The sequence below is a fragment of the Megalops cyprinoides genome, chromosome 7 (genome assembly GCF_013368585.1).
Source record: "Megalops cyprinoides isolate fMegCyp1 chromosome 7, fMegCyp1.pri, whole genome shotgun sequence".
Classification (NCBI taxonomy): domain Eukaryota; kingdom Metazoa; phylum Chordata; class Actinopteri; order Elopiformes; family Megalopidae; genus Megalops; species Megalops cyprinoides.
Genome location: NC_050589.1, coordinates 35981288 through 36005902, shown reverse-complemented (window position 1 = coordinate 36005902; position 24615 = coordinate 35981288). Strand labels below are relative to the sequence as shown.

General features: G+C 38.4%; 2 protein-coding genes across 2 annotated transcripts; both read left to right on the top strand.

Annotated features, from left to right (window-relative positions):
- The first annotated feature begins 11919 nt into the window (after window positions 1-11919).
- hoxc9a (homeobox C9a) lies at window positions 11920-14171 on the top strand. Its single transcript, XM_036533379.1, has 2 exons — window positions 11920-12517; window positions 13817-14171. Exons 1-2 carry the CDS (start codon window positions 11977-11979, stop codon window positions 14059-14061), a joined length of 786 nt encoding a protein of 261 aa, XP_036389272.1. The 5' UTR covers window positions 11920-11976; the 3' UTR covers window positions 14062-14171.
- Window positions 14172-20141: 5970 nt separating this feature from the next.
- hoxc8a (homeobox C8a) lies at window positions 20142-23000 on the top strand. The gene is made up of 2 exons (XM_036533221.1): window positions 20142-20664; window positions 22690-23000. The coding sequence occupies exons 1-2, from the start codon at window positions 20229-20231 to the stop codon at window positions 22998-23000; spliced, it is 747 nt and encodes a 248-aa protein (XP_036389114.1). The 5' UTR covers window positions 20142-20228.
- Window positions 23001-24615: the final 1615 nt, after the last annotated feature.

Here is a 24615-nt window from a genome sequence, read left to right as displayed (position 1 = left end):
AAATAAATAAAACAGGGGACTTGGAAAGTTCTTTCCCCGCACTATCTCCCTCCCCTGGTTATCCTTTATGAGGTTCTGAGAGAAAGAGAAAGAGAAAGAGAAAGAGAGAGGGGAGGGGGGGTTGTGGCAGTTTTAATATAAGTGGGAGACCATAACGTTGATTTAAATATTATCCAGGTGACCACAGTAAGTCAAGGTCATAAAATTGTAATGTCAGGACGGTCCTGGAAAGCGATGGGGGTGGATTTTATGATCTGCAAATATAATGTGCTGCAGCAGTAAAGATGCATTTAAAGGTGAGTGGAGGAGGACTAATCCACACAACACAGTGCTGCACAGCGCTGGATTCACGGCGCACTCCGACTGCTCCCTCTTTTATGGATGCCGCGGCTTCTGTTTAGGATAGCAGAGTGTAAACACACCATGGAATGCAAATGGATGATTAATATCAAACATCGATGCAATAAAAATAAGGAGAATTGTACACTATCTCTGGAGCAGCCCAAGGTAGGACAAGGCATTGGCAATACTTTTCCGTTTGCTTTGGAAAGGATCACGCTTGGCAGCTTTCCTGAAGTGGCAGAAATTTCGACCTTGGTGACGTTTATGCCGTTCCTTTTGTTTTCGTGGGTTTTGGTGAGAAAAACATCGCACTGTGTATTTCGCGTTGTTTGTTTCTGAGCACTGCTGACAGTGACAGGATCATCGCAATCGCAAAAAAACTGCAATGAGCAATTTCACAACTGTTATCAAAAGACGTATCGTTCTTAGAAATATAATCGGCAACTATCCTCTAACCCAAGGGTTCTGGTTTATGACAGATTGTGGTAGCCATATTACCCGATTGGTCGACGGCTGAGTTCACTTTGTGGTTGAAGTTCGGCTGGTGCGTTGACGCAGCGATAATTTCCTTTAAATCAGTTTTAACATTTACACCTTAAACTTTATTTTAACGTTTGTTGATGTGTGCAGCTGTTCTGTTTCTTGTTGGTGTGCGTCTTCCCTTGTGGATAACCCGCCTCGCGCAGCTGATGCGTGGTTTAGGTAGTTTCATGTTGTTGGGATTGGCTTCCTGGCTCGGCAACAAGAAACTGCCTTGATTACGTCAGTTCGTCTTCATCAAGGGTGACAATTTCCGTTAGATTACCCACTCAGTCCCGAAGTCCTCGTAAATGGCAGTGTAAATGAACTGTGCTGTTCTATCCACGTCGGGTCCTTTTCTCTTTAGCACTCCTTTATGTGCTGGGCACTAAAACGTATTTTAGCTTTCAGAGGGAGAAGGGGTTGTAAACAACACAGGGTAACCTTCGATCGCTTTGTATTGCTTTCCGATATAGGCCTTTCAGCCGGGCTTTTAAACAGGGGGTTTTCTGTGTTTCCCTATATGTGTATGTGCGTGTCTCTGTGCATAAATGCGTAAAAACCATGTTTTGGACGTAATACGCCTCATCATTGCAGAGGATTTTACCACACTGGGAGGCGACGTAGTTATTGTAAGTGCGTCTGCGTGCTTGCGTGTGTGTGCGTGTGTGTGACAGAGAGCAAGGGTGTGTGCGTGCGTGTGGGTATGTGTGTGTCGTGGAATTGTTCAGAGTTGGCAACGTCAGGTTTCCTGAGGGATAGCATGGACATGTAGATAATTATGAGATTCATTTCCTCTGCTTGTTTCATAGTAGAGGCCAACTGTAAAACTGCTTTATCAATTAGTAAGACGTTCAGCGACTGGTGCGTGCAGCTTCAGTTTGAAGGGACAAGTGCTTGTTGAGCCCGTGGATGGTTATCTGTCGGGATTCACTTAAAGGCGGCACTGGTTTTCTGGAATTAGATTTCCATGTTTAATTTCTGTCCTCCGAAACAGACAGAAGTGGGCGCAAAGTAAACTAAGCAAGTTCAAGGGAATATTGTAGTGTTAGGACAACGCAGAGAACTGACTCCACTTGCTTATTTCCCATTTGACTCTTTTAAAATTACATTCCAGAAAGTAAAATTGACCCGTTAGTTAATTGGCTTTATCCTTTCCCTCGTTGCAATGTATTCAGGTGCCATTATTGTGCTGAAACAGTGAACATTTTCCAATTTAAACTAATAAATTAGGCCACGCGAGGATATTAATTGTACATACAACATTTTTTTCTACTGATGCAATGTTAAGTTCGTAAAAGTTAAACGCTAGTAAGAGGAAAATGAACTTAAGACCCTTACGTTTTCTAGCTGGTATCATCCGACCTTTAGAACTGCCAATTCGATTAATAAACTCAATCAGAGTACAAATCAAAGTTCAATCAGAAAGAATTTCTTTATTGGCATAAATCAGCACCTGAAATTTGGACATTGCATGAATATAAACAGGAATGACAGAGCTGTTCCAGCTTTCTGTTGGAAAAAAATGATCATGAACATTTAACCTTTTTGATTGAAAAATAATTTTGAAATAGAAAACAATTTGCCATGTTAAATTGTTGGATAAGGGTGAGGAAATAGAGAAAAATACACACACAACACACTACACACCGCATTTATTTCCCTTGAGGTTAAAAAAGTTTGATTTTAGTTGGTAGAACCGGATAGATTTTGAGATTTTAAATGCCTCAATGCTCAATTAAACCCTCCCCTGAAAGTTAATGATAGTAAGAAATAAATGAGTGTCATCAGTGTATATCCCTGAAACATTGAGACGAACTTTCAGACGGCCAGAATAAGTGAATATGAGAATTAAAATTTTGATTAGGGCAACACTGCTGCACAATGTATTTCGACCACACCATACTAGCTTTGAAGGGCTTTTTACTGTTTAAGGGGTGAAGGTGCAACCCACAAGTTCACATTGCTTACAAATCGTAATACTTGTCCAATAATTTGAAACGAAATATAATTGGCAAGTGAATAAAAAATAGCGCGCAAATGATTTGGCATTTTAAACGGAAGTCATGAGCTCCGCCATGGTGCATCCACCAGTGCAATTCTTCACAACTGTTGCCGAATATTGTAGAAATGATCACTATTATTATTATTATTATTATTATTATTATTATTATTATTATTATTATTAAATTGTTGTTGTTATGCGTCAGTATCATTACTGATATAGGTATTTTGTTACAGATCTAGGTTGTGATATACAAAGCCTGGCAAATAGCTGTTGAAGTAGCAACGCACCGATTCGTTTGTTTTACACATTAGTTTTCTATAGGAAGTTACAGCATGGTTAGAAGCGCTGTCATAATTTTGTTAAAACCCGAAAACACATTTTCGATATATTCAACTTTAAGGCAAACGAAAAGCGCGTCGAATGCCACAAAATATTACATTGTCTTTTTTTTGGACAGAATATATACCTACGCGCGGCCAACTTGGCACACTAAGGTAAAGTATCGCCTTCCACCTCGTTGTGCGACAGGGAACTACAAACATTAGGGCAATATCTTTCCGTTTGAGGTATATTTTAGCAAGATATGCTGTGCTTGGGTCCACGCCAACCCCCTTTCAGAAAAATCTTATTTTAATTTGTTACCTTATTACTATTACTACTTTGGTCCGCCAGTACAATATAATGATATACTGCATTAGAATAATATCAATGTGGGGCATGCTTTCACAGTCGTGAAGGACAAGTCGGCGTTGAAGATATGAAAACAGAAGCTCACCTTTTGTGACTGCGTCATTTTCCGAATCTGTCTCAAAAATTTTGATAGTTTTACAACACACCGGTACTGGCATGCAGTGACTTTATCAATGAGGGAAAAAGTAGACCATCCAAAAAGTCAGAAAATTAATGTCAGACAATTTTGCTTTTAGTTTCACTAGCAGATAGCATCTTTCGTTATGTTGTTGTTTTTGTTGTTGTTGTTGTTGTTGATGGTATTGTTGTTGTTGTTGTTTTGTATTCTAGGACTATATTAATTAAAAATTACAATATAACCCCCCCCCGCCCCCGTGCTGTGAAAAATAGAAACGGGTGAACTCTATCTCTTTCTGTGTATATATATATATATATATATATATATATATATATATATATATATATATATATATATATATATCCTGTCCAATATTGATATGCTTTAAACGAGAGTTTTGTTAAAATTACATGGTGCGTACAATGAGAGTTAAATAGGAAAATCACTGCTGAATCCCATTAATCTTCAGCTTCTTAGATTCTGAAATATCTTGTGGCAATGTATTGTTAAAAAATTATTAGGAAACATGTTTGCTTTAGACACTTTTATCAATAAGCAGCAACAGACATCAAGTTGACTATCAGTAAAATTAGTCTCAAAAGAGAGACTTTGTGACCTCTTTCTCTTTCCGTTTGTCAGCATCCAAAATCCCTGCTCAAATTGAAAATAAAAGATAAATAAAATTGTATGTATAAATTCGCTCCTGTTTTTTCTGTTGTTTTGTTTTGTTTTGCCTTCGCCTTGCCTTTGCAGGAGGACAGTAGACGGCGGTCTGGAAACCAAAGTCACTTTCATTCAGCTGAAGTGAATGGGGCTCTCCCCGAGAATACGCCGTCAACAAAAGAGTTCAAAGCACGCGCAAACGGGCTCCGCTAGACGGCCCGGAATAAATCCCACTTCATGCTTTTGCAGACGGGCACTCTGCGTCAACTCGGCTAGTTCTACATTACGAGCACCTAAATGGTTTCATCTGATTTCGAAAACAAACAAAAACGTTACAAATTCAAGCTTGATCTCAGTTAATTCGTATTGTAATTTAACTATTTACATTATTGTTACTTTTAGTAGTAGTGGCGTTTATAAGAGTGATAGGAAGAAAAGAAGTGGAAAAGGGACGAATGTAAGTAGGAGCAGTGTACTGATAACTTTGAGACCTTACACTTTTGATTGTACTACCCATAGCAATAAAAGTAATTCATTGATTTAAAAACGCGATATACTTCATTGTTGACATAGAGATGTCTGGATTTTTCTTATTAAGGAGTATGATAATCATGGCCAGAATCATAACTGATGTAATCAGCACCATCGTGGTTGTGGGTTTCATTCATTCATTCAAGGTAATAATAATTCGTGGTGAAGATCATAAGTGGTGCTGACAAATACAGATGAGCAACCATACATACACGAATGACTTCAACAAATTTTTATTCACATCGGATTGCGTTCATGTATGATTATGATAATTATTGTGGGTGTTTTTGTTCGTTTGCTTTTGCAGTATAAACAGCAATGTTAACAATCAGGTCAATAGTAACCACCATCAGCCACAGAAGCACAAGTATGATGCCTTTCTAGCATAGAGTAGTATCTCAATTCCAGTAAAACATTCCTTAACAGCACATCAACTGCCCTTCAGTTGCATCGTTCAAACGACGTAAGTGATTAAATTACTATATAGGTATGCCTATACATAATGATACATTTTATATGGTTATTTAATGTAATTTACATGTTCATTACACAAAGTGAGAGTCCTAAAATCACGAATAACCTGAATTCAAATACCGGTATTGCAAAATACAATGTACAGTAACCAGCTATGAAGGATACGTCATTGATAAGTCGATTAGATTTTTCATCATGTGTACAGCTAGGCCCGGTTCTAACAAAACGCATATGAAAAAAATTAACAAAATGCATATAAATCATATTTTGTTTTGAACACAGTATTGTAAATGTTTAAGTAACTCACATGGGGGGGTAACGTCTCCTTTACAGATCACATATTTATTTACTGAAGTTCAGCAATCGGTAGCTTAACTCGGAAAGAGATTCCTTGTAGGCTATATGCTTTGAAGAAGCTGCCAATGATTCTAATTAAAACGAGATCGAACTTCCCGCACGAGACACAAGTAATTAAAATCATGAGGCGTTTCAATTAAAGGAAGTAATTATTTCGACAAAAAATTGTCACTGTTGTAGATTTGTTGAAATACTCGGTTGTGTCACACGGCGTGACGTCATCGTTGGCTATGCTGTTTGAAGAGCGCTCGTGCAGGCCTCTGTTCCGTACCCTGTCATTGCATGAGACGCTACAGCCTGTAATACTGTGATAATCACCGTGAGTTTTTCAAGTTTTTTTAAAGCAACCATAATTACCCATGGGCCACCTTTGTCTGCATAATCTTTCTTCGGTAGACTATATTCTACTGCAGGTAAAAAAAATAAACATGGAAAAATAATAATCAGTTTGATAGTATTTCTAATATTGAGAAAGCAATCTATAATAATGAAGAGTAACTTTCATTGCTGTCAAATGGATTTAAATGGATTTTATTTACTGAAAGGATGTTTGCAGTCGGACGTCATTAAAACATAAATATTCAGATGGCTGTATTTACGGTTTTGGCATTAAGAGGAATATGTTTGCAGTTTTAGAAGTGAAAGACAGAGCTCTAGTTGGGGCTTTTGTGTTCCATAAACAGTGACAAAATGGTTGCTTGTGTTGTTTTTGCTGAATTAAACAACTTTACACTCTGTTTCTAAAACCATGTAAAGACACGTCCCATCGAATCTGAATACGGGACATTCGTAACAGTGTAATTCCTGTTCCTCCTGACTGTGCGTGTTCATTATTCACTTCCCTTTAAATGTAAAATATCGATGGGTGATCTTGCTTTTGTATGAGAGAAAATATATTTTTCGTTTAATAGCACCCTTTCATAATGTTTTTTCGTGATAGTGACATTGTAGTGGCATGATGAATCTGGGGCGAGCTGGGAGTCAGATGTGGTCCATCAACAAATGTTTGTGGAGGCCGCCACGGGCAAATATTGTCTTGATCCTTCTTTAGATTGGCAGATGCATCAGAAGAAGGAAACAACTTCCAGCGTAAACGCGTTAAGACCCTCCAGCAGGACCTGCACCATACCTCTTCAGTCATTGCAAATTATATTCGCAATGTGCAACATATTCCCAATAGAATTATTATTATTATTCTAATTCTTCTTATCATCATTAGTATTAGTGCTGATCGTGGTGGTAGTGTTAGTATCAAAAGCGTAGTGTTAGTAGTAGCAGTCGTATTACCCCCAAAGGAGGAGGACTATTATGTGTGTGTGCATGTGGTTGAATATATTTTTGAGAGGCTCCATTTCCGTTCACACATTGTAAGAAACGTTCATGAAAAATGACTGCAGAGAGCAGGAAGTTTTACATATATACTATGTATGTGCAATCGTACTCCAAATTCTTATTCGGTAATAAATGGTTAAAAATCAAACAGTTCAATAAAACAAGAAAGAGGATATATATCCGCAGAATTATAACTTGATTGACTGAAACCAAAACAGAAATCTAACAAAAAGCGAGTATATTGATAGTGTTATGTATAGGTTATGTATGTATGTCTTTTCTTCGGTTCTCGTCACGGTGGAAATAAACGCATACACCTCGAACCACAATATAACAAAATATGTGTGTGGTTTGATTCAGTAAAATCAACAACATTAATCTGTTCCATCTATGAAACCATTTGCCGTTATAAAAATAAACCATGAATGAGATTTTATAATCTGTCAGCCACAGTCAGCCTAGCTATGTTGAGATCCAACAGGGATAGAAATATATAAAAAGAAATAGTACACAAAATCGATATAACAACACCAGTAAAACTGTAGCAATGATAATAGTTGACGTCATATTGTCATCTGTGAAATTCAAATTCCTCAGGTATTTTCCTCCTGGATAATTGTCCTAAAGTCACTGAGAAAGCTATTCTAATATTAGCTTCCCTCTACAGTTGAAACATTTTACTCGTGGCTGCTGGCATGTGTAATGTAGAACTTACGATGTACCTATTGTAATTGCTGAAGGTGGTTGTCGTGAATTTTTTTGTACCAGCTTTGGGTGAATCCTTTCGAGGAAGAAATAAATGCATTAAAATAGAAGGTCTTTGTGTTTACATGTGGGAAAGACCAAGGCTATCTCTCTTGCATTCCTAAGAACCTGTGTCCACAGCGAGCTAATAGTGCTTAAAATGGACAAACTACACTAGTACTATGGCTACTACTACTATTAATACTACTACTACTACTGCTGCTGCTGCTACTACTACTACTAGTATTATTATTATTAATAATAATAACAATAATAATAATAATACTATAGCCTTTCCCTTAAGACAATTTGTCGGTTTTGTCCTAAAAAGTAAATAGAGTTTTTGACAATCCCTTTTTGACAGCAGAGAACAACACATACATATAAGCAAGTTTTCATGTTCTATATTCTGTCCCCCGCATATGCTACCCTTAGCTGCAGTAAAGAACCGGCATTTTTCTTCTTGTTTCTTGTCGCTGCAAGTCAGTGTTGTTATTATTGCTCTTGCTCCCATAAAATATTTTCAAATAGGGCTACAGAAGCGGGCTTTTTTCGCTGCGTCCCAGTTGGCGTGGTTTGTCTGATTCTCAAGCGTCTGTTTAGTTGTTTTCTTTTCTCGTTTGTGCATATTTGATATGGTGTATCTTTTCTCACATTTTTCCTCGCCAGTATCAGATTATCCGATAGATGTTTTCTGTGCGCCTCTGATGAAGCACTGATGAAAACAACAAATCACATGTTCATACTAGAGCCTGCAAGTGATGGTTATGAAATAATGTCAGATTCTTATCAGTGAATAGTTCAATGCATCCAGCGTGTCAGAAAGTTTTCGGGTCAAACAATGGTCCCTCTTCAGAGTTTTACAGATTTATAAGATCTGAAAGAGGTTTCCAACAGTCCATAACCCACATTACACAAAACTTTAAGAGGTCTGCTTAATCGTAAAGTAGATACAGAACACTGTCAGTTCGTTTAATCATTTATTTAATCGTCCGATTACAACACAACACATTCACCCCAGCAAAAGTACACATAAATCATTACATTAAATGCATCAATAGAAAAGGCATGAAAACGAATTGACAACCACCAACTATGACATGAGAGGAAAATACAGTTCTCCTAGGATACAAAGCATCACCTTCTTTTAACATGCGGTAAATGTTCTCAGTGTTTACAAGCATTAAACACTTTACTGAACTATTTCCTTTTACATTTTCGCAGCTCGCAAAGGGACAAATAAAACACCGTTTTACGTCCTAGGCTCCACGCCCTCTCTCTATAACTATGGCAAATGAGTTGACCAGACCTTGCTAGCAGCCTGCCTACTGCTCTACGCAGTTAGACAAATGTAATGGATGGAAAAAAAACATCTATGTATGAATGGCTTCTTCAAGTTTGAGGATTTTGGGTTTTTAATTGTTATTGTAGGTAATTGGTATTTTTAATTTTGACAAAAATTCGAACAAACGAACGTGACGCTGTTTTGACTAGGCCTACAGTTAAGTACGTTTTTCGTTTCGACTTCGCGAGGTCGAAGGGGTTATTTTACTGAGTTCTCGTTTGCGTTAACATTTATATAAACGTTGAAAAAACGTAACTAACATACCTTATATACCATAGCAGAGATTTTACACTAACATCAACTTGAGTTTCAAGTATCCACATGTTTATTTAAGTAGTGGAATTCCATGGCCTTGACTTGACTGGTCCTTGTTGATCAGAAATGGCGACATTTGAACTCACATTTCAACACTATAGCTTTCACAATTTCCATAAAACGCTAGTAAACATTCTTTTTAATAGATAATGTGCAGGGACAGTTTCGCTATTCATGTTACATTATTGAGAATACAACACGTAAACACGATCTATTATCAAAGGTAATTTCAAATGAACTGTATTGAATGGGGCGTGATAACTTTAGCTCTTTTAACTCCACGTAAAATGTAAGTAATACTTACTAATTACATGTTTATTTTTCTGCAACGTAATTTCATTCAAGAAAATACAACAAAAAATCCCAAAACTGTATATAACTACAACTAACTCTGCCACTAAAACCCTTACTATACTACTACTACCACCACTAGTACTACTAACATTATGTAACACCTGACCTTTGGTGCATTAATGTTCTGAATACGCATACTGTAGCCATACTACTGTAGCCAGTATTACCACTACGTAATTTTTTTCTGAGATGTTCTCCTATAATTTCTGACATTTCCTATAACAGGTAGTTTGAATAAGTGTCGTGGTTGTCAGGACTAAGGGAGCAGGACGCAATGGCAACAATTGGTGCAGCTTGACGGGCATTCGATTATTAAGGGGACAGTTTTCTCTTGAGCACATGAACTTACGTTTGTTACAGGCCCTTGTTGATTAATTCAGATTTCGCCAGTGGATGAATATCTGCCAGGTGGGTCTCATTTTTACAACTGTAACGCTGTTAAGATAGTAGACTGACTCCTGCGGTAGGCAAACTATCGGGGGCCCTCACTGACTGACAATAAACACGCACTGCCAAATAATAAAAGCCCTCGCACCATCGTAACACAACAAAATTTAAGATCGTCTTTTTCCTCTTGAATGAAAGTATATGTGTATTTCAAACATTTAAGACCTTAAAAAGAGCATTCTAAATTTAGGTTTTGTTTATTGTCGTTATTAATACTAATGATTAACGACTGTTGGGCGTTTAAATTTCGCCAAATAGGCCTAAATAGTGTTTCATATCGTTTTAACCGGAGGGAGTTCATTTTTCTTAATCTTAAATACATACATTAGTCTGGGCCACAATATTTTTTGGAATGTAGAGTCAATAAAGCCTACCTTACAATAGCACCGACAAATTGCACTGTAGCAACGTCAACACACAAGATGCAAGTACAGTGTCGCTCCTGAAAAAAATGCGTTAGTTAACAGATATCCTGCAGTGTCTCACGTTTACACTTGCTTTAGTCAAGCGCGCTTCTGTTTTAACAAAGCAAACATGCATTCATAATGTAATATAAAAGCGATAAACACACAAACATGTTTTCAGCAAACAGTTAATTGTCGGGATTGGGCAAGACTCATACCAATGCACACGCAGACTTAGTTAATCGTCCATTACTTATTAAAAGCACTATATTGCTTTCAGCTACAGCTACCTCAGATGTGGTCCATCTCAGTACCCAACAACTGTGCTCTGTTGTGCTCGTACTTACGGTTAGAAACCAACTTTGTCGCTTGTCAACACATTTCTCTTCATTGCGTCCATGTTCTTTTCAACATTCTTGTTTAGTGAGCGGCATGTTTCACGTGCATCGTGTTTTTACGTTGTTCTAGGAACTCGACTGCAGCTTTTATTAACGACACGTTTATGAACAATCAAATGGTCCTCGTAAAAATTTATTGAAGGACATAAAAGCATGCACGGCCACTTGCCGAATATAGCCGCTGCAGTGGGCAAGTTTTCAAGCGTCTTACGATTCCCACCCCTCCGATCTTTTTAAACTCCATTTTACGAGGGATATCCCACTAATGTTTATTTGTTTAACCCACGACTCTTGTGAACTCTATTTTGGCGCGTAGCAAGGACTCAATGTCACAATATCCGTTTGACTTTGTAATTATAAAAAGACCTATCTTTACTAAAAGCGAAGAGACATTTTTGGCAAAATAAAACATAAGTGCGACATCGCAACACGCCAAGGAAAAAAGCATACTTTCTCAGTGTGCGGTTTTTAATGTAATATTACAGTGCCAGGATGCGCATTAAGATCAGCGGAGCAGAACATAGTTCTGCCAGACAGAGATTAATTACATCAACAAATAGTGCCTACAGGGTTGTCAACCTACCACTTTCTGCGACACAGACCTTAGTATTCTTATTATATAATTAATGAAACATCGAGAATACTGTGTGCCCTTTTATCATTATCAGCTCAGTCAGAAAAAAAATACATAAAAATGTTTAAAAATGCCATTCTGAAATTTCAAAGTGCACTGCAATCCCAGTAAGACTCGCGCATTGATCCGCTGTGTAATTTTTTGGGGGTAAATATAATCACGTGTCCCAGAAGCAGCCAATGGCAGCTAGAGAAGCTTGGAGAAATAATTACCTGGCTTGATTGTTCTATGGGCAGATAAAAAAGTACACATACACTCCATATAATAATCGGATGCATGTAAAAGAGAGGGGAACTTCGTCATGTCGACCACTGGTCCCATAAGTAATTACTATGTGGATTCCTTGATAAACCATGAAAGTGAGGAGGTTCTGGCGACTCGATTCTCGACTCCCGGATCGCTTCCCCCTGGCTCCCGTTCGACGCCCCTAGTACCGGAGTGTGCCGATTTTCCCAGCTGCAGCTTTGCCCCGAAACCTCCCGTCTTTACCAACTCTTGGGCCCCGGTGCATTCTCAGTCCTCTGTGGTCTACCACCCGTACACTCACCAACCCCATTTAGCAACGGACTCCAGGTATGTGCGCTCCTGGCTGGAGCCTATTTCTGCCGCCGTGCCCTTCCCCAGCTATCCGGCAAACAGCAGACACTACGGGCTGAAACCCGATGCCTTCCAGGAGCGCAGAGCCGGTGACTGCCTGGGCTCCAGCGGACGCAGCTATACGGATTATCTCTACGGCTCCTCCGCTGACATCCGAGATAAGACGCCACAGAACATCCCTTCTCCGGAGTCTGAGATTTTGGCTTCCGGAAAGCACAAAGACGACAAGCCAGAATTAGACCCGAGTAAGTTAAAGTCATTCTTGTTTACAACCGGGTATTGGAGCGATCCTCTGTTTACGGCATTTGCTTGGTGGTTGGCTCCTATCTTCCATAAAACGACATGATCTTCTCTTCTTTTTCTTTCCTTGGCTGCTTGAGATTGCTGCCGGGGGGTTAGTTACTAGTACTGAACAAGACAAACGCCAATCCTATAGGGCTGTAAAACAGGCAGCCGGTTATAAAAAGTGGCTACTCGGAAAACAAGCTTTTTAATGGCCAGGTGGAGAAATTGGACTTGCCCCACAAAAAGGTACACTTGTGACATTCATGGAGTCCAGTCATATATGTATTATAGTATATGTAAGTATACTATATACAAGTATCCTATAATCATCAGTATATTATTCATAACGTTATTCAAGATTTTAAAAATATTACTAAATTGTATTCCATGATACTAAATACCGAATACCAAGGAAAACAATTGGATTATTATATTATTATTATTATTATTATTATTATTGTTGTTGTTGTTGTTGTTACATATTTTTAAAAAATTGTGTGGGTCTATATTCAACTCTGGCAAATTTATCAAAATTGTTCATGTAGGATTTGGGTTTAAACTCATTCACACAAGCTGTACTGTTTCTCACTTCTTATGTTTGGACCCATAAATGGGACATATAACTTTTATGTGAAATTGAACAATAATGTTGATTATCTAACTTGACAGATGCACGTGCAAGAATGTAAACGCACTGTAAGGAAGGTTAAAAAATATTTTAAATCAAAGTCAATACACATGTTGGTGCGTATGTTTACTCACATGAGATATCGTTTTCAGCTACTTTGGGCGACTTTGCATCACATGTGTAAACCAGGACAAAACTCTTGAACACAACTTGTGGAATGTCAAAAATATAGTCTGCTCAAGAACTTTGACAGTAGACCTGCAAAGGCTTGAAACCAAAGGCGTTTATGTTCGTTTATGGGCCTATAAAGCGTGTGGGCGCATTCACAATTTTACGATGCTATTCCTTTTAAACACTGAACGGTTCTAGAAAGGGAATAGCTAGAAACGAGCCCTTCCCACAATTAAATATACACGCGGAGATATACAGAGGCACATTAAATATTTTGTCAAACCCGCATTGAGTCAGATATGTGATTGATATAGACAAGAACTTACGTATATTAGTGAATAAAGTAGATCTTATTTCGTAGAGCATGACGATACTAAATCATGAATTTGATAATACTCTGTGTTGAATGATTAGGTGTTTAATTGCAGTCCAGTTAGCATTTTTGTCTGTCGGTTTGCAGATAACCCAGTGGCGAACTGGATCCACGCGCGCTCCACAAGGAAGAAGCGATGCCCTTACACCAAATACCAGACACTTGAACTGGAAAAGGAGTTTCTTTTTAACATGTACCTGACCAGGGACCGTCGATACGAGGTTGCCCGGGTGCTAAATCTAACGGAGCGGCAGGTTAAAATCTGGTTCCAGAACCGACGGATGAAGATGAAGAAAATGAATAAAGAAAAGACCGACAGCAAAGAACAATAACAAGCAAATGAGCTGTACATACTGCAAGGACAACACACAACAGTCAACCCCCATCCCCCAACAGCAAATATTAACAAATATTGCAAGGAGCTATCTCCACGTTTTATTTCCTCGCCTTCTGCCTTTGCGTCTGTTTTGTTACTTATTTGATCGTTCTTTGTTGTATCCTTAACGTTGGAGGTCCAGCGTTTAGTTTGACTTTTTCCAATGGCATAATGCAGCTACATTGAAAATACATTTTTCTTCTAGCGGGGTTGTAGAGAGTGAGAATGCAAACATAATGAACAAATTGGAAAATTGTTCAGAAGTATATCCAAGAAAGTACTTGAATTTTTTTTAACTTCATTTGTTAAGTAATTTATGAAGTCTATGTGCTTATATTTTGTTTCTTTTGTCTCTGATGCAAGTGTAAACATGACATATTTTGTACAGAAAGGACAGCCACAACATCTGTAGTTAAAAAGACAGGAACGTTTGTCTGTGCGTTTTTGTGGTCCTGTAATAGTTTATGGTGTAACTATTCTATTCGTGTATTTCTACATTATTTTGACTAGATTCTATAAAGTTATGTTCTAACGTAGATTGTCGTATATTTAAATATATTCAACATCACCTTAGTTTTCGTGTTTGGTGTTGTTCTTTGAAGTTTTTATGCACACATAATAAGATGAACATCCAGTCTTGGAAAAAAAATGATATCAGTTTTCACACATACTAACATGGGTCGAGGCCTGTACATGGTTGAATAGGCGTTTCTGCGTAAGCGTACCAGGGTCTCCAGGCTGAATCGTAAAAAATAAAAACAATAATAGTGAAATAAACCTACAGACAGAAATATGATACTAGATTAAAAACGTAAATGCACAAGTTTACTTTTCCAAAAAACCTTCATTACGCCTTAAAATGAAAACACACATACAAGCGCGCGCGCACACACACAGACACAGACACACACACACACACACACACACACACACACACACACACACACACACACACACACACACACACACACACACACACACACGTGCACATACACGTTAAGGTCCATTATTAAAAGCAGCTGGTACGGTAGTTCGTTATACTGCCCATTTGGATTCCTCCTTAATGAACATTTCCTGGACTGTGCAGGCCCAGTCACCTTGATCACTTCTGTCCTGCCCTTATATGGGCCTAGCATACTCCAAAGCGCCGTACCGTCCGAATATGCGGAGCAGTTAATGCACGCACGAACACACCTAGCCTAAATGTCTCCATTTGTTTGTACATGGTGTATAATAAAGTATCCGTTTTGCCATCGAACTGTAGTGTGTTTTTCGAGTCTATACGTGTTGCCATAGTTGCCATAGGATGTTCAGACCAGCATAACCTCTCAGAGGAAATGTCTGCTCTTTGATTACACGTTTATGGGTTGCTGTCATAAGTCTTAACAACATTTAATTTACAAGAAACGGAATTCATGCATTAACAGGATATCTAAGCTATTGGCTAATTCATGATATTTGTTTGAAAAAATGTGTAAGGACTGCCTAGTATTCCTGGTCAATTAATGTATTTGTCTCCCGAGTGGCTTATTTTAATTTAAAAATGAGTCGCCGGGCCTTGCTTGCGCTAATTTTTTTTTCGCCCTGTTGCTTTAGCCTTAGTACTTCAATTGAACTAATTAACAGTGGAGTATTGAGATACCACGGTTACCGCTTTCTCTGCAGATCTACGAGCAAAACGATTGCGATTGTGGTAAAGTGGAAACAGCTTCAGGTTATCCTTTTGTCTTCTTCTGCAATCTGGCTACGTTGCTTTCCCTGAACCATAGTTTTAAATCAAGTATTGGCTGTGATCAAATAATAAGTATTTTCATAAAATAATAAAACATTGATGAATCGGTGTTGAAACAAACACGCATTGACGCTATCTCTATATACTTGAATTAAAAGGTGAAATCGCACATAATTCGGTGGAAATTATTAATATGATTTGAACACGTAGACTAAGTCATAGGCCTGCTTTACACCACTCCACTTTACCCCTGATCAGTTTTACCCCACGTATCAGCTGTGGTATTCCCACTGCATAATCCTGCTCCTGCTGTTTTCTGACCTGGAAATATTTTTTTTTCGTGTTTATGTGTAAATAACTGTTTTCAGGCTATTTAACTATGTCAAATTACACATCAGCCTAAACTAAACCAGACTGTAGGCTACATTTTAATTTGTGCCTCGGTGTGTAGGCTTATATGAAACATGTATATCAAGTTTATTTATGGCTCATATTACATCATATTATACTCTATTAGTTTTATCATGTGTCGCTGTCTCACACATTTTAAATTTCAGCATTAAGTGCGGCATCTGAGATATCACTTCTTACAGATTACTATTCTTACGCATCGTTATTGCTATTATTTTAACCGAACGTGCACATATGATTCAGTGTCTGGTGCCTGCGCTAGCCTTCCTCCTGTACGGTATGTGCAATAATTTCCTATGTCTGGCATTTGTTTCCTGGGAGCAGGACAAAATTGCCTTTTTGTGGTGGGAAACAATACTGACAGGATGTAGAAATTTTAAAGCCCAATCCAGGACGACATTTCCGCAACGCAGGACAAAAATGCGGCTTTTACAGCCCTGTTTGAGCGCACGGTGTTTGTCTCAAATGCGAGCGAACAAAGCAAACCCGAGGAACTGGCTAGACGTCTGGGTTAAATTGCTTTATGGTTTTAATGGACGGCGATGGTGGACTGTTTCAAAGAGGGCTTATTGCGCTTGTTTTGTCTGTCGCCCCGCCGCAAATATCAAGAGTTTCCCCGCAACTTCCACCTCAAAGCCGAAACGGTTATAAGTAGCCTACCATATAAAAAATAGAATAGCACTAAACTTGAAAGGCTACATTTCCACGTAACGCGTAATGCACTTCAATGGGCCCCTACACTTTCAACAAGCCTAGCTCGGAGTAGTGGTGCTCTTTTTAAGATTCATAAAAAACAGTTCCTAACGGCATAGTAGGAATGTACAGCGCAAATAAGTAGCGATGAAAATGGTAAGGAGAATGCAAACTGTTTTCCTAGTATGTCGATGCACTTGTCTTTTCTTTGAACATTGTCTTTTCTTTTTTCTATGAGTCACATGTAGGCCTAATACCTGCAGTACCAAAAAGCACGTCTGGGGGTGAAAAAATCACATCGTTTTAAGTTTTAGGTGTGCTATCTTGTCTAAAATTAATTTAAACGATTTGCTGAAAGCCCTTTCATGTTATTTATTCTATCTTATATAATGGTTTGTATCGTGATGGTGAGGTACCCCAGAAAACGTTACTCCAAAACAATGGCCTAGTTTCATAGCTTTTCATTCTTGTTTGTCACGTAGTAGATTCAGGCCGTCAGTTCAGGTAAACACTAGATGTCGCTATTGACTCATAGTTGGCGCGGGATCCAGCCGGTGTGTCATTTGATACGGGAGTGTTGACGAAGGAATGACCAATATTGCCGCCATTACATAATATGCTTTATTATTTTGTTTAAATTCTATTAAGATGCAAGTGTCACCGTATTCTGTTTTAATCACATAATGTACAGAAAGCAATCTTTTGCAGTTAACACCAATGCAATGTAGTTACCTTATTTAAGCAGACAAATGCTGTTTTTGTTCTTGTTTTGTTTACAGAAATGAGTATGACACCTTCCAAAACGTAAAAATAAGCGACGTTGACATGGGAAAGCGTTGTTTTACTATCAGCCCAAACACCAGTGTCAAACCATATGGGTCTTTTCTTTTTGGTCATGAAACTTTTGCTTATAAAACATGATCAACACTGAAGCGGAACCGCCATTTCTGATTTTGCAATAGCCACTAAAAGTAACACAGGCCCACCTTTTCTCAATAAATAAAAATCCACACAGTAAAATAGATACACGTTTGTATTCTCCAGCTAACTTCATAAGAGTTTTCTGCAAAATTAGCTAATTCATTGTGTTTGAATCAACAATCGAATAGTTTTATGAATTACTCGGCTACTGGGATAAATAAAAACGTATTAAATGAACGTTTTTAATACGTAGCTTTATTTGGTTAAAATACACTGAAATCGGCGTACATACCACACACAACAATTTAGCCTGAACAGCGTATGAATGTAGGCAACTACAAATGTACCCTTAAACATGGTTTGACACAAATTGTGTTTGCACACGTGAAATACTAGTTGTAGAAGTAGTTAACAGAATGCGCAGAGTATTTTCAGTTATTTGTATCACGGTGTTTGCTGTAAATGTATATTGTAATGCAAAGTAATCAAACATAAAATAAGGGAACAGAATAGCGTAGACGTAGATAAATGTGTTTGATAAATCAAATTTCATTTTTAAGAGGTCCGAATGAACACAAATCAAGCAAAATATTATTTATTTTTAAAATAATAACACATGAGAGGTACATCGTGATGCACATAAAAAAAAATAGAATAGTAAAAATCGAACATAATAATCGTACTTATGCATGCTATTTACATTTATTCATTTGGCAGATGCTATCACACTTCTACTAATTTTGAACTGATGATACTATTACCACTGCTACGAGCAACAGCAGCAGCAGCAGGGGCAACAACAATCACAACAACAACAGCAGCAGCAACAACAACCATATCAACAACAATAATAATAACAATAATAACAATAATAATAATAATAAATTGCAACAGCATGAATAAAGTAAAACAGCTCATACTTCCCAGAAACGCCCAATACCGATCAGCTCTTCGCATCTTGTTTGCGGACTGTGCCAGAATTCTTTATTGAAGTCTATAAATTTTCCAGTGAAAGGCTTCTCTCATATTTTACGATGATGTGTAAAAATAGTCAGTAACGCCACAAAACCCACATGAGTCAATTAGGGGAGAGGCCTTGCGACAGAGCACAGCTAAACAAAACATTCGAACATTAATGTGTCAATTCGAATAACGAGGGATGTAATGTACATCTTTATTAACTCTTCACTGCAGATTTACTGCGTCTCGGTACTGCTTTAACAGGATAAGGTCAGGAAAAGCAGGTGTACTGTCGCTTTACTTGGTCCTGTGCATGTGCATTTGCAGAGAGAGGAGTGTAGTAAGAGACAGGATTTTAATTATTACGTTCAAAACTGCAAACGCATGTGTGCACTGGGCCTACTCATAAGGTGGCATTTATTTTCACCCGCATCAGCGAAAAAGGAAAGAAAAAATTAAAGCTAGCAAATTAGAAGCTCGTAATAACTGCCAACTCCGTTGGCTATGGTAATTTAAGAGGGTTTATGTAACAAGCTGTATGTCAGTTTGAATGAGTGAAAAAGCACGGTTGTAACGGAGTGTAAAAACGCGTCTACAGAAGATATTTGTGTCACTATATTTCTGGACATGTATGTATGTCTATATGAATGCGTGTGTGTGTGTGTGTGTGTGTGTGTGTGGGTGTGTGTGTGTGTGTGTGCATGTATTTAGTAGGCTACTGTTATTATTATAATTATCATTATGGAATTGCTGGTTTTAGGAAGGGGAAACTGGCCCCTGTAAATTTTACACGAAAGGATACGCGTGTGTGTATATGTGTGTGTTTGTGTGTGTATGTGTGAATACGGCCTTTTATAAATAAGGTTTAGATTTTATTTCTGGGACCTAATGTATGCTCAGATTCGCGCCAATGCATTATTTAAAATGGTTTTTAAAATGTTAAACCAGTCAGATCACGGCCTGGCCTGGTTGTGATTCTCAAGGTAGACGCTTGAGAACGCTCGTGGAAAGAGGGGAGGGGGGTGAAGGCTGGTGGAGAGAGGAGGAGGGGGGTCAATGTAGTGGGGGGTGGTTGGGTGGGAAGCAAAAAAACTGAGCGCTTGTGACTGTGCCGCCGGAGCTAGCCAGCTTTAACCGTAACACGCACCCGCCGCACACGCCATGAGCCGGATCTGAGACAGCAAACAGGGAGAAAGGGGGAGATAGAGAGAGAGCGAGACTTGCACAAGAGAGAGTGGAAAGAGAGCACTGCCTGAGACTATCCAGGGGGGCAGCATTTTCTCCCTGTGGTTCCGGTTGTTGTTGTGTGTGGTGTATGATATTTGGAGAAGAATATAAGGCAATAGCACAATTTATAGCAGGAAATACATTCCTACAGCTACATCGTGTTTTAATGCAAACAAAACATGAGCTCCTATTTTGTTAATCCCCTCTTTTCCAAGTACAAAGGCGGCGAGACATTGGAGCCAACTTACTACGACTGTCGGTTTCCTCAAAGCGTTACCCGTAGCCACGCGCTGGTGTATGGACCCGGAGCAGCAGCACCGGGCTTTCAACACCCGTCCCATCACGTTCAGGACTTTTTCCACCATGGGACATCTGGAATCTCCAACCCCGGATACCAACAAAACCCCTGCGCTTTGGCTTGCCATGGAGACGCCACGAAATTTTATGGATACGAAGCCCTTCCGAGGCAAACGCTTTATGGTACCCAGCAAGAGGCGAGTTTAGCGCAGTACCCAGACTGTAAATCGTCCAATGGCACTAACCCCGGCGAGGGACAAGGCCACTTAAATCAAAACTCGTCTCCCAGTCTCATGTTTCCTTGGATGAGACCTCACGGTTAGAATTCTTTTGTGTTCTTCTGTTCTTCTATTCATTTGTGCTGTGTGTGTGAGAGAGAGGGAGGGAAAGAAAAAAGAGAGGGAGAGGGACAGAGGGAGGACAATGTTGAGTTTTATCGACGAGCGTCCTCTCTTTTGAAGATTTAATTTAGATGTTTTTCTTCTTTTGAAAGCAAGCTGCTTTCAACTAAAATGTGGAAGATGTGGCTCTTGAGCTGTGTACTTTTCACGCTTTTTATAAACTCGTCAGTGAGTGGACTTAGTTTTCATAATCATATCAGTAATTACAGTAATTTTTTCCCTCTTTCCACGCTTAGATATTGATGTCATCCATTAATTTTATTACGGGGAATTAGTGTACGTTGATCTTGATTGCGCGGAACGTCATTTATGGCGGTGGTTCCGTGTGCAGCCACAGAATCATCCTAAAATGACAAAAGAAAAAGAAAGCAGGTGAGGTCCAAAACTTGGCGTGGTTTGTGTTTTTCGCCTCCCCTCCTCTGCCCCCTTCAACAGCATCAGTGAGAGAAGATTTACAATGGGATTGTGAAGTAAAAAGGCGTATGGTTTTCATGGCTGGAAGAGGTTGACAAAATCGGATTGAAAGTGTAACTTATTCTGACATTAACATTTGGCCTGTTTGTACTCACAGGGACTGAAACTTCCTTATCGTGTAATCTCGCATTCGGATCTTTAAACGAGGAATGCGAAAGGTAGCATTGGTGTTATATTCTCCATTGGACATATTGGGGCCTACAATCTAACTACATAGGAAAACAGCAACGATTAAAAATACCATGTCAATGGTACGTGATAACATGCAATGTGCATGAAAAACTACAATACAATTTAACATTCGTCGAGTAAGTGCGTTGCAGCTTGTACTTAAACTGTGTATCTTACGTTGCAATTCACTCTGTATCCAGCGTGCCCAAGTTTCACAAATAAAGAATATGCTACTGCTACAACTTTTAATACTTCTATTACGACCAATAATAATAATAATAATAATAATAATAATAATAATAATAATAATAATGGGATGACAGATATAACTATAAGGCCAAAAAAGAAGAAAATTGAGCTAGTTTCTGTTTGTCAATGTCCCTGCGACAAGAGCATCGTAAGATTCTAAATATATTTCAGTATTGATGAATATTACATTTTGGAATGCCTTTTCAAATCTGATTCAACCCATGTGACTCATTTAGGTCAATGATGGGAAACGCTAGCATTTCGGGAAAAAAAATAAAACTAAACTAAAATTCGTATTTCTTTTCTTCTGAGTTAGTCTGACCCTCTTCTCAAAAAAACACGAGCAGGTTTGGTGACGCCTTAAGAAGCCACATTCATTGTTTAGCTTACACCGTTTGAAAATCGACTAACTTTCGTTCTAACCTTATCGATTATAACAAAGACGAGTTAAACGGGGAAACTGTAGCACTCTTTCTGCCATACTCAAGTTGACGTTTACACTGTCTCATTTTTCCCTTACACTATAAAACTTGCATCATTTAACGAAAAATGTCAAAATAGAATTCAGCTGATTGTATTGATTTTGTAGTGTTCAAAACCTGTCAGCACAATCGTCCAACAGAAAGAGAAAGAGACGGCAATGAGATAATTTGAGACTATGGACAAACAGAAAAGATGTTTTCTAATTAGAATTTTTCATGAATACGTAGGCCTATCCATATGTTCCTAAATATATTTTTAAACCAAGGAACCATGTGCTCAACAGACGCTTATGTATCAGTGTCTAGTTTACCCCGAGCAAAATAATGTTATTTAAGATAGGCGATTTAAAATGCAATGAGAAAGTAGAGAGTACAAAACAGTGTTGTGTAAAATGTAATCGTAACGAACAGACAGGCTGCATGAAAATACACAGACGTTGAAACGGATTAATATTTACTTTTGTAGTGTTCGGTGTATTGTATTGTACATTAGGAAGTGCATAAATGCAGTACAAATGAATTATACTTTTAATGATACATGCATAAATACCTATTTCACTTTGAAGCCCCAGGCAGACGCAGCGGACGGCAGACCTACAGTCGCTATCAAACACTTGAACTGGAGAAGGAGTTTCTGTTCAACCCTTACCTCACACGCAAACGACGGATCGAGGTGTCCCACGCGCTGGGCCTGACAGAGCGACAGGTAAAGATTTGGTTTCAAAACCGGAGAATGAAATGGAAAAAGGAGAATAACAAAGACAAGTTCCCGGGTCAGAGAGGAGAGACCGAGGCCGAAGAGGAGGGCAACGAGGACGGTGAAGTGGAAGAGAAGGAAGACAAGGAAACGGAAGAGAAAGAGGAGACTAAAGAGTGATTTTATGGTGTTTTTTATGGTTATATGGCTTAGAAAAGAGAGCTCCTGCGAATAGGCGATGAGTGTGAGAGAGAGAGACAGAAAACATAAACTTTATGACCACAGTTTATTGAGTCAACAACTGAGAATCCCACAGACATAACCGTCAAAACACTCCTCACTCCTCGTGCATCCTCGAGTCGGGACTATAGACAGAAGATGTCCTGTAGTTGTGAAATAAACACACTTTTTTTGTTTGAGCAATGAACAAACGTAACCTGCACCATGTTCTGCTTTTTGGAAATGCTTTTGTTTTGCGGGGGGAGGGGGTATGGTGGAAAGGGAACATAAATATTGAGAATCTGTTGCTCCATAGCTCCTGTATTGTTGCTCTGGGGAGCTTTAAAAAGATAGCATGAATTACAATTGAACTGTATACGTTTTCAAACTAGGTTTGTTTTGTACCCCAATTACCTGGTGTAAGCATTAAACACAATCCAAACCGACGAGGGCAGATACTAGAACCCAAACATTTTCATTTTTCAGTTAAGATAATTTCGCGTGAGAAGACCCAAAATGAAAAAATGAACAAAGGCCTACGCAATCGTTTAAAAAGAGATTCAAATACAGCACTTAAGCAATTTAAGATTTTCACAAAGTGAATGGTTATATAAAATACATTACCTGAAATTGAATATGCGACTAATTGTTAAAATTCCTGGAGACGCTTCATGTTGTTCTTGTAAGAAGTAAGACCAGTAAGCAATGTTTCTGTAGTTCCGTTAATCATTTGCTGCGACTAAGGGTTTTTATTTGTGTTGGGTGGGCTTTGGGAGGTCATTTTTATAATAGGTACCTTTTCATATTAGGATTACCAGGGAATTGCAATCGCTTGAAAAACGATGCTACCTAAACTGGGAAATTGCAATACATAAACTATTCTTCGAAAATAGATATTTCACAACATCTGTTTTTGCTCGTTTGATCGTATTTAAGTTAGATTCTTTCCCAATCAAATATCTCATTATACTGAGAGCTTTGTGGGTCGTTGGTAGATGTTATGAGCTGAAAGCCAGCTACCAATTTGTCAAAACAAAACTGAAAGGCACTTCCAATCACTACCTTAGTAGATAGAGCTTTGCCAATTTCGATATTTGTATTACATACTGATTATTGTGCTGCTTTGATTTTTATACGATTTAAATTTTTCCCCCAACAACTTAAACTGCCTATATGAGAAACGCACATTAATGCGTAATCACCATACATACTGCAATTTGAATTATTTTAAAGAAGGCAACGAGTTTTATTTTATCGTGATGTTATAGCGTAGATTTTAAATTGCACTGAATATAATCTTTATGTACGTCTTGATATATCTTGCTGTTCACAATATGCTCGTTTTGTTGTTGTTTTTTTTAGTGAAAAGAACAGTTTTGTGTGTCCACGCCATTGTTGTTGAGATAAAAAGAATGACAATAAAATTTGACCTCTTAACTTGTCTGTTTTAACGAATAAGACGGCTGTGCATTTTACACTGTAGATCTACAGCTCACGTCCTACGTGCCCACAATGATACGTGTATATGACACAGTGGTAAGCGCCAAGTATTTAGTCTACTTAAGTAGCACGGTTT